Raw genomic sequence first — 10,702 nt, forward strand, 5'->3', positions numbered from 1 at the left:
CTCTTTGTTCATACACTCACAGACTGCAGGGAGATAAGGGCCAGATCCAGATAAGGACCAGATCCTGTGAGCACTGTCTCCTTGCAGTAGGTGTATTTTCATCAGATTGTTCTCAGGGATGCAACAGGCATGTGAAAATTTTAGTTAAGCCAGGAGAATCCTAATCCGTCACGCTCTCACACTTACACTCTTGTGGAACATCATTTATTTACATACCCTCCCTCCCTACCGGACTGTGTCCTAGTGGGAAGGGGCTGGTTCTAACAGTTTTGCTCCAAAGCCCCGTACTCAGCATGCCCTACAGCAGGAATGAAGCGAATAATAGCACAGTCAGGAATAGCAGCAACAGGCTGGGGAAAGCCTTGATGGCACCGGGAAAATCTCAACCGAACTTTCTCTCTCCTGCCAGAGGAAGAGTCAGCTCCTACCTAACTAGTAGAATTTTTAAAACCTATCCCACTCAAACCAGTCAAAACTGTTTTATTTATGCACATCAAGCCTTGTTCTGAAAAGGATTTGAGATAGTAACTGACATATTCTATACTTAGTTGTACATTCTCAAGCTTATGAGCTTCTTAGGTTCAAAAAGAAGCTGGCAGCTGCACAGAGGTACTTTGCATGAATGTCATCATCACCCTCCCCCAGCCCTGCTAGGTCACAGCAACTGCCACTACCTAGCAGGGAGGGGAAGAGTGGAGCAAAGAGGTATTCTGAGAGTGGCAGCAGGAAGGGCAACTGCAGCTCTCAAACAGACACTGAAGTCTCATGAAGACAAAGATCTACTCTCCAAATGGCATTTTGAGGATCTCAGTCCTAAGTTTTGCTGATCAAATCTTGAATTAATCAGATGATGCCAGTTATATATACAAACACCAAGGCAATTTTAACTCTGCCAAATTCTGACATAAAGTAATGCTCAAATCATAGCTTACCTGTATGATGGGAAATGGAAGATAGTTCATGTTGTTAATAAAATACAGGAGGCTATAGCTATAGCCCATAAATGCTCCAGCCAGCAGAAAAAAAAGGTGATACTCATTTAAGCAGGTTTGTGCAGCAGGGCTATCTAAGCTGAAGGGGAAAAGTTAGGTTATTAATTCAACAGTCAGGGACACATATTACTACTTTAGGCTTATTATTTACTGAAGGCAAAGCTTTGACTTAATTACTTAAGAAATGCCCCAAATTCTAACAAAGGGGTTAAGTGTGGGCAAAAGATTAACAAAACCCTTTTCCCTGATGCATGAGAACTTGACCTTTAGTTAATGCTCTAGCTCTGCTCCTCCAGAAATCTGGTAAGGGTAAGAAAGTCCCCTGTGACAGTAAGCAATGGTGCTTATGAGTTGGTAAATTGCATCTGGACTGAAGAATTCTAAATAAAGGCTATAACCTGATAGAGATGCTGTAACTTTGGGCTTCTCTCTGTGCTGCTCTTATAACTAGGCAATCCCTCAGGGGGACCCTTTTCACTAAAGAAAATTTATTGCATTAGGAAAAAAACTTGCCTTATATAATGTAACTGGGGGACAAAAGGAGATCAAGTATTCAGTAGCAATCATGAATACTGTCTTAAAGTCACTGGATAACAGAGAACTTAAGATTACTTTTTTGACTTTTAAAGTCAGAATATAAACTTGAAATTTATATCAATGCCATCTGGTCAAGAACTGTATAAGTTTTAAAATTATAAAAGTACTCTACTGAAGAAGGTATTTTTAATTATTAAAAATTTTTTTCTTCATTCTTCTCATACTGTCCTTCCTTCAAACCCCAACCGAAATACCACCTCCTCCATGAAGCCATGTGTGGATTCCTCCCTGCCTTCTGAAGCCCCAGATGTTTTTATCTGCACATTTCACTTTCTTCCTACTAAATACTATTTCTCATACATTCCTATTTCTCTCCTATTATATCTATTTGCGTCCAGGTCTTAAATCCCCTACTGTTCTCAACTCTCAAGGAGCTTACAGTCCATGTGTGAATCATTCTAACAAATCCAACAGCATTTAGCATAGTACCTTGTACAAAATAAATGGTTTAAAAAAACTGTTGAATTCAACAAACATAAAACATCAAAAACATTCGATGTACATAAAAAAGCACTTTTTACTGAAGTCCAGAAAGTAAAGAACGTCCATAAACTATTAATGTATATAGGTCACTTTGGGCTTAGTAACTAAACAAGCACCCTTAGAAAAAATATATGTAATATTACCTCTCAGTAACAGTGCAGGGAACCACAAGAAAACTGTATTGACCCTTGGTTATCACCGCAGCACACCAAGCCATCGTCATTCCCATTGCAGCATGAATAAAGGAGTGCATGAGCTGCTGAGGATGAATGATCTTCCCTATCAGTGCCAGTCTCGAGCAAGGAATGGAAGGCACAACTGCAAACAAAACACGTGACTGTGGCTTTATAATCTGCAGCATATGAAATTAGAGGACTTAAACTATTCCCTCTCACCTTTGCACAAATACACCAAAGGGCAGGAAGAAACCCAGAGTCACTGTATAGTACAGAAAAATACCAAGTTAAAAATTCTTAGTTAAAATAATTTGAAAAAAGACTGAATACAAACAGATGCACAAAGAAAAAGAAAAACCAAAGGATCTAGAGAGGTGAAACCTAAGTACAGTATGATTAACATTTTTCAATTCTTTTTAATTAAGATTTCCTGATAGCTCAAATAGTGCCTACCCTGGCACTCCCTTCACTGCCATAAAGGAATAAACAATAATAATTTTAAGACAGTGCTTGCCCTCCAGCAAGTTATCCTTACTTCAGCATTTTAAATTGTCAATATATAGTCCATCTGTGAAAAATAAACCACAAACCAGGTAAATAATGATAACACTGAATACTAAAATAAATGCTTGCATGGGAATTTCTAATACCGCTCTGATAATCCTAAAAGGTTTTCAGAAGTGAGCTGGGGGAAGCAAGTGTGGGTGGGAGGTGAGGGGTGCTGACTTTTGAAAACAGTTGGCACAGGGTTCCCTGGCCTATCTTTGTACACATTCTCCTTTTGATACATACCAAGGAAAGAGATTGTGGGGAAGTACAAAATTAAGTATAAAGGGAGAGGGCTTAGGTGCTTTACAATTTGGGGAAGAGGCTGCTATCACCTTCCCCTCCCCACCAGAAATGCCCACAAGGCCTACTGACTGTGTAACTGACTTACATTCTGACTCATACTCTGAACATACCAAACCTTCTCATGTCATTAAGTCTTTTTATATGATACGCCTTTTCCCTAAAACATCATTTTTCTTCTGTGCCTACTTAATACAGCTCATTCTTTAAGGTTTGGTTCAAGCATCACCTCCTCCAGGAAGCTCCCCATGCTGGGTAAATGGTGCTTCTATATACGTCCATACTATCCATGTATTACTGTCTTTCTCAGCATTAATTGTGATCCCCTGGGGAAAACTGGGACCATACATCTCTTATCCCCACACAATGCATGGCATAAAGTAATACATAAGGAATGTTGAAGGAATGAGCCAAAGTGACTAGTCAGGCTTTAAGAATGACTAGACGGGGATTTCCCTGGTGATTCAGTGGTTAAGACTCCTCGCTTCCAATGCAGGGGGCACAGGTTCAATCTCTGGTCGGGGAACTAAGATCCTGCATGCCGCATGGCGAGGCCAAAAAAAAAAAAGAATGACTAGCTCGAGAGCCCTTGTCTGGCATCTAAATCTAGATTACCCAGGTACATGGGACAGTGTGAAAAAACACATGCTGTAAACCAAGGGGTTCTGTAGATGGCGTGAATAGCAAAAGGGATCCATTAGCCAGTAGTGAGGGATTAGAAAAGCAAAGGAAAAGGGTGTACTATAAAATCCAGAGAGCAATGTGAAATTTTATACCGTATCTAACAAGGAAGTACTAAAGAGCTAAAAAGAAGAATGATGTTATAGTGAAAAAAAGAAGTATCAGAAGAAGCTTCTCAAAAAAAAAATGTCATGAAGAACCTAGGGGTAAGACGGGAATAAAGACACAGACCTACTAGAGAATGGACTTGAGGATATGGGGAGGGGGAAGGGTGAGCTGTGACAAAGCGAGAGAGTGGCATGGACATATATACACTACCAAACGTAAAATAGATAGCTAGTGGGAAGCAGCCGCATAGCACAGGGAGATCAGCTCGATGCTTTGTGACCACCTAGAGGGGTGGGATAGGGAGGGTGGGAGGGAGGGAAATGCAAGAGGGAAGAGATATGGGAACATGTGTATATGTATAACTGATTCACTTTGTTATAAAGCAGAAACTAACACACCATTGTAAACCAATTATACTCCAATAAAAATGTTAAAAAAAGAAAAAGAAAAAGCTTCTCATTTTACCTCAAGACAGATTTAAGGAATCTGAAACGGCAGGAAGAGCAAGGAGAGAAATTGAGAAAAAGTAAAAAGCTCTGAAATCTAACAGGTGATTCTCCAAAGGCAAAACATATGATATTTTAAATTTTGTTGGAAAACCACAGAATTATAGACTTCAATATTTGAAAAGGACCTTAGAAATCATCTGGTCTTGATCTCTTACTCTATAAAGGAGTTATTTTTATAATATATCTGCTGAATTATAACTTTAACACCAGCTGTGAATTATTAAAATGTCTAAATTTTTGTATGTCATAAAGTACACATTAAAAAAAAGTACCATTTTAACCTTTTTTTTTTTTGCCGTGCTGCGCGGGGCACGTGAGATCTTAGTTCCTCGACCAGGAATTGAACCCATGTCCCCTACATTGGAAGTTCGGCCACCAGGGAAGTCTCTTAACCATTTTTAAGTGTATAGTTTCCTGGCATAAGTACACTCACATTGTTGTGCAACAATCACCACCATCCATCTCCAGACTTTTCCATCCTCCCCTGTACCCATTAACTCTATGCCCATTAAACAATTGCCCATTCCCTTCTCCCTCCAGCCCCTGGCAAGCACCATTCTACTTTGTGTCTCTATCAATTTGACTACTCTAGATACCTCATATATATAATTGGAATCATCCAATGTTAGAGTTCTAATCTTCCAATATTAGAGTTCTAATTATTTTTTTTAAAACAGAGAATGTATTGGTCAAATAAATTTTATGGTAAGACATTCAAAGCATATATAATAATTCTGTATACATTTTTTAAACTTTGACATAAAATACAGCCTCTAATGTACACATCCACATACAAAATGCATTGAGTCTGCCCTTAGTAAAATAAATTCAGGTATTTTAAAGACGGTTAATATTTGCAAACTCACCTGTATAGAACTCCACGTTGAAAATACTTATTATTACTATTACCACTGACAGCAGCAGAAGGTAAAAGATTATATAGGAACTATACAGATCACTGAAAGAATCTAAAACACAAGAGAGATGAATTAGTAAGTTCATTCAGTTATATAGTCATGTTTAGTATACTGCAATAGAAAAGGGGCTTGAACCACAACTATAATTTTAAAAGTTATCTTTTATTTAAAAATTTACTCATACACTGCTGATGGGTCCTATAGGACATCAACTCAAGAACTACATACAGCACGAGCTATTTGGACCAAGTTCCAGGTCCTTAAAAATTATACTAGAATTTCTTTTAGATGACCCAGATGCTAACATCAGACAAAATAATACCATATGCAAACATTTTATCACGTGAAACAGAGAAGTATCACATTTAGTAATATACCAACAAAGTTTCTTTTTAAAATGTAAATAATATTTTTCAGATCTCTTCTTAATTAATGCAATTAGTCCCTACAGCTAGAAAAAAGTAACATTTCTAGAAATAGCATAATCCATAAATCATCCAAATGAGCCGAATTAAAAAAAAATCATGATGTCCCTATGAAATACTAATACAGTCACATTTTAGAGTAGTTCAACAATCAATATTCCATTTTAAAAATGTGGTAAAGTTTAAAATACGTATATATCATGCCTAAAAACATGAACAAGAGATATAAAAATAAGAACATATGTTTGTTGAATAGACTAAGACTTAATAATGAAACCAATTATTTTTAAAATTTTAATTCAGTGACCAAAATTATGGAAAAATATTTATTCAGTATCCACAATTAAACTCCTCAAGCATTACACTGAGCTAAAAGAGTGAAAGAACTGACTCATGTGACTGGAAATAAGGAAGGAAGGACTACAGTTTCTCTGTAAAGACTTTGTGAAGCAAAAGTTGAAGAATACAAGTAATATTTGATGAGAAAAATGGCATAAATCAAATCCAATCTGAAGAGAAAGTGATACTAGGATACCCTTGGGCCATGAAATGGCAGAAAGTGTTTATCTCAAGTGCCAATACTGAACAATTGGTAATGGCTCTAGATTACAATATTGAAATATTCTGAGGTTGCCACTAGACAGCCCAGCTCATGAGTGATGCAGACGCAGCAAGGTGGTTACAGAAATACTTGCCATTCTTGTGCTGGCTTATGGCTTAATTTCATTTGACCTGTGAGACTCACCCAAGAAGTGATTGATACGTTTCAACAAAAAACTTAAAATGACTTTAATTCTTTAGCAGCAATATCTCTCCAAAGGTCACAAGGTAAAGCTTTTAACTTTGAAAACTGGCATTTCTTCAGAAAAATTAAATTAACAACATACTCCCCACTTTTCAAAGCAAAAGAAATTTATTGTTACTGTTTCTGAGAGGGAGGGAAAAAAAGAATTTCAAGAGTATTTGTGCTTCTAGGCCTTAGGCAAGACTTTAAAGACTTCAAAACCTACTCTGGGAACATTTCTCTCTTTTTATTTTTTTAATTCTAGTGTGGCAGAGTGGAAAAACATAGGTTTGAAGTCAGAGACCAATATTCAAATCCTAGTTCAGTTATTCACTAGCTGTGTCTCTGCACAGACTTATAACCTGAGTCTCAGTTCCCTCATTTCAGTAGGGATACTATGTCATTATTATACAAGGTTGTAGGAAGGATAAGAAGTATTATACATAAGGTACTTAGCCTGGTGCCTGGCACACAGTAGGCAGCAATAATTGGTAGCTATTATTAACATAAAATAGTTTAGTTTAATGAATTTATTAACTTTATCTACAAGGATGTGGAGAAACATTAGCCTGCTCCAATCCTTTCCTCCTCATCAAACTTTCAGTTTAACTCTATTTTCCTTAGTCTTTCCTCCTTTTCTCTCCTCATCTTTTTTATCAACCACAATATAGAAATTTTTTAAAATATATTTCATGTATCAGATTCCAGGGTATCATTCTTTTTTTAAAATTTATTTATTTATTTATTTTTGGCTGCACTGGGTCTTCACTGCTGCCCAGGAGCTTTCTCTAGTTGCGGCGCGCAGGGGCTACTCTTTCGTAGCGGTGTGCGGGCTTCTCATTGCGGTGGCTTCTCTTTGTTGCAGACCACAGGCTCTAAGAACACGGCTCAGTAGTTGTGGCACATGGGTAGTTGCCCCGTGGCATGTGGGATCTTCCTGCACCAGGGATCGAACCTGTGCTCCCTGCACTGGCAGGCGGATTCTTAACCACTGCACCCCCAGGGAAGTCCCAAAGTATTCTTAATTTTAGACAGACTTTTTAAAAAGGTATGTCATATTTTCTACCTACAATTTTTAAATATATAAAAGGAATAGTTCACTTCTTAAAAAGACAACCTCAATAAAGCTGCCAAATAGAAGAGACAAATAAACAAAATTAGGTTCTTATTTATGTGGTCTTCTAATGATCTTTCTGTTCATGTGATAATACTACACAGTCTCTGATGTGTCTACTAATCTTATTATATAGTGAAGAGGCCTATGTTAGGAAGGGAATGCCTTAAGAATACCTCAAAGTGAATGTTTCGTCATTGTCAATACAGCAATTAAAATAAATTATTTAAAACATAATGCGATTTTTATGTTGAGAAGTGGGTCCTGTAAATTTGTTTTCCCCAAACTGAGTATCACTTACCAGACAGCCACTGTATAGGATGAAATAAATCAATGCTGCTGAAGATGACAAATACTGTGGTACAGATGGGCAGAAGCAGCACTGACCAGACAATACTTGTAACTATCCTCCAGCCCAAAACCTATAATTAAACAAACAAAAATCCCTCAATCATGAAGTCAGTTAAACTATTTCAGTTATTTCAGTTATGCAAATCCTATCTTTTCATACAGGATGTTGATCACTAATATTTACGCCCAGATCACAGTCCATGCAGCTATAGATAAACTCTAATGGTTACTACTATTAGTAACACTACACATCACTCCAGAAACTTGTAATAACAGTGAACTGATGCTTGTTTTAGTCCAGAGTCAGATGTCACATTAAATATCACACTTTGAGGGGTGAGGGAGGTTTCAATTAGTTTACAACTGTACTTTACAGCAACTTATACTTGTCTCTCTAGGTTTGATATGTCAATATCTGAAAGCGTATTCATTTTCCAGGAACCAACAGTATATTGTAATTGTGTTTATTAGACATGAGCTCCTTACTGGGCAACTACTGCATTGTATTCATGTCTGACTCACCAGTGCCTACCACATGAGGCACAAGATTTACTGCTTGAATACAAGAAGAGATACTGAGGCATTTTAAGCACAAAAGTGACGATCAGATTTATATTTTGGAAGGTAAAACACCCTTGTGTCTGTAAGGTGGCTATAATGAAGATGGATCAGAGGGGACAAGACACAAACAGGAGACAAACAGGAGGCAGTCCAGCCCAATTGCCCAAGCCAAAGATTATAGTCAGTGTCTGAAGGAAGGCAGTGGCAAAGAGCAAGTTAAAAAAAAACAAAACTGCAGCCACGTTTCTGACATACAATCTACAGGACATCGATGACTGATAATACAGGTGGTAAAGAACAGGTAAGACTCAGTAACTTGGGATACAAAGTAGATGGCAGTGCCGCTGGGGTAGAAGCACTGTCCTAAAAGGAATCTTACTCCTATATCTCTGTGCCCTCCACAGAATGGAGGCAGAACTGTTGATTGGACTTCAACAAGGAAGTAACTCCTCTTCTCGGGCCCACAGTGCACACATTCCTCTAATTTGACAAGATACCTGTCCTGCTCACCTAGTCCCCAAGACCAGCTTCTGCTAAGGTCATACCACATTCTTTCCGATTCCGGATATTCCTCCCTGCTTCTTATCCCAAGTAATCAACAACTTATTAATTGTGCACATAGCAGAGTTGCATACAACTCTTCCCCATTCTCTGCCAACTCCCATGCAGGACATCCTTCCCACCATGACCAGCTTCCACTCAGGACCCCTCTCTCACGCCGTAACAAGTTTGCACTCAGGGCGCCCCGCACACACACAACTTGTAACCAACTTTCCCTAGCACGCCCGTCCCCTCTGTAACCAGCTTGCACTCAGGACGCCCCCCCACAACCCTGAAATAAGTCGCTCGGGTCGCCCCCTCCCCACGCGCTCCCCACACCACACTCGAGCCAGCCCCGCCCCCGTCCAGCGCGCACGCGCGACCAGCGCCCGCACGCCCAGCCCGACCCCCGCAGCTGCCGAGCGCCTGCCACAGCGCGCGCAGCACTCACGCGCCACAGGATGTCCCGCGGTCCGCCGGCGCAAGGCAGGCTCGCAGCAGTGGCCATGGTGATGGCGGCCCCTACTCTGAAAGGTACAGGATACAGTGAGCCCACCCGCCACCGCAGTTCAAAGGGAGGAAGGCCCCCCGAGGGCCCCATTGGGGCTGTCTCAGACGCTGCCTGGGCGAAGCCTGGCCCAGGCCCCAACCCATTCCTTCGAGGTTTCGTCTGGACGGGCCCAACAGGCCAGAACCGCCCCGCAGACACGTCCCTCAAAGAGGGCTGGGACTCCAGACCCCGCCTTCTGGAGTCCAAAACGTCTCTCCGAAGCAGGGTCCGGCGGGGCGCCAGAAACTGGGGGCGGCGCTCCATGCTGGGAACTGTAGTCTTTACGGCCCTCTGAGTAAGGAGGAGCGTTGCATTCTGGGACTGGGAGTTCCAAAGTACAGCATGCTGGGAGTAGAAGTCTTCCCAGCGGTCCTTTGTGCCATGCTGGGAATCGTAGTCTTTTATAAAGCAGCTTCTAGTCACAGTGCTGATTATCAGAATTCTATAATTAGAAAGACCTGGTAAAATGATTTGCCTTTATTCCTTCCGATCTTACTTTATCGACCTCCTGAAAGTGAAATCAAAGGATGCTGTGGCCCTCTCCACAAAGGTACTAATTTTACTGAAATGAAAAACTCTCTTTCCCTAGAGGTGCATTTGGTTTCCTAAGATCTGATTTCTAGCTCCAGCTCTGCCACTTGCTAAGTGGAATATCTTGACCCTCCCTGAGCCTCCGTTTCTTCATCTATACAATAAGGATAAAAATAAAGATGGCATCGGATGATGTTGTAAAGATGTACTAAAATGCTATACAAATATTGTCATTAATTTCCTGCCAGTGAGAAAAAAAGGCTTTTCACCAGCCTAAGTCCCACTTAATGAATCCTTCTCTGATTGCATTAGGCCTCAGTGAGATCCCCAGAGGCATATTGCTAACACATTTTAACACCCAGTTACATACCACAGACAATATTCAGTACTCTAGAAAGACAGATTCAGTGATTTACTGACTGAAGAAACTCATAGTCTGGTGAGAGTAATTGAGATCACACATATTGCTCTGCAATGTTTGCTAAAAGTGGTTTCTTGAGTTGTTTTAAGGTTGTATATCATATTCACTTCCAA

The 10,702-nt window shown here is 39.9% G+C and overlaps 1 protein-coding gene across 2 annotated transcripts in view; it reads right to left on the reverse strand.

Annotated features, from left to right (window-relative positions):
* Nucleotides 1-9,977, reverse strand: part of NDC1 (NDC1 transmembrane nucleoporin) — a 48,385-nt gene extending 38,408 nt beyond the window's left edge. Inside the window, exons 1-5 of one of the 2 annotated variants that reach the window (XM_079915631.1) lie at nt 9,539-9,977; nt 7,937-8,057; nt 5,262-5,363; nt 2,216-2,390; nt 933-1,071 (exon numbers count right to left, since the gene is read on the reverse strand). In XM_079915631.1, the coding sequence (XP_079771757.1) occupies nt 933-1,071; nt 2,216-2,390; nt 5,262-5,363; nt 7,937-8,057; nt 9,539-9,901 (900 nt within the window). In that variant the 5' untranslated portion in view covers nt 9,902-9,977. The remainder of the gene's footprint in view (nt 1-932; nt 1,072-2,215; nt 2,391-5,261; nt 5,364-7,936; nt 8,058-9,538) is intronic. The other variant, XM_079915630.1, reaches the window with a different exon arrangement.
* Nucleotides 9,978-10,702: the final 725 nt, after the last annotated feature.

The sequence above is a fragment of the Stenella coeruleoalba genome (assembly GCF_951394435.1).
Source record: "Stenella coeruleoalba genome assembly, chromosome: 1".
NCBI lineage: Eukaryota > Metazoa > Chordata > Mammalia > Artiodactyla > Delphinidae > Stenella > Stenella coeruleoalba.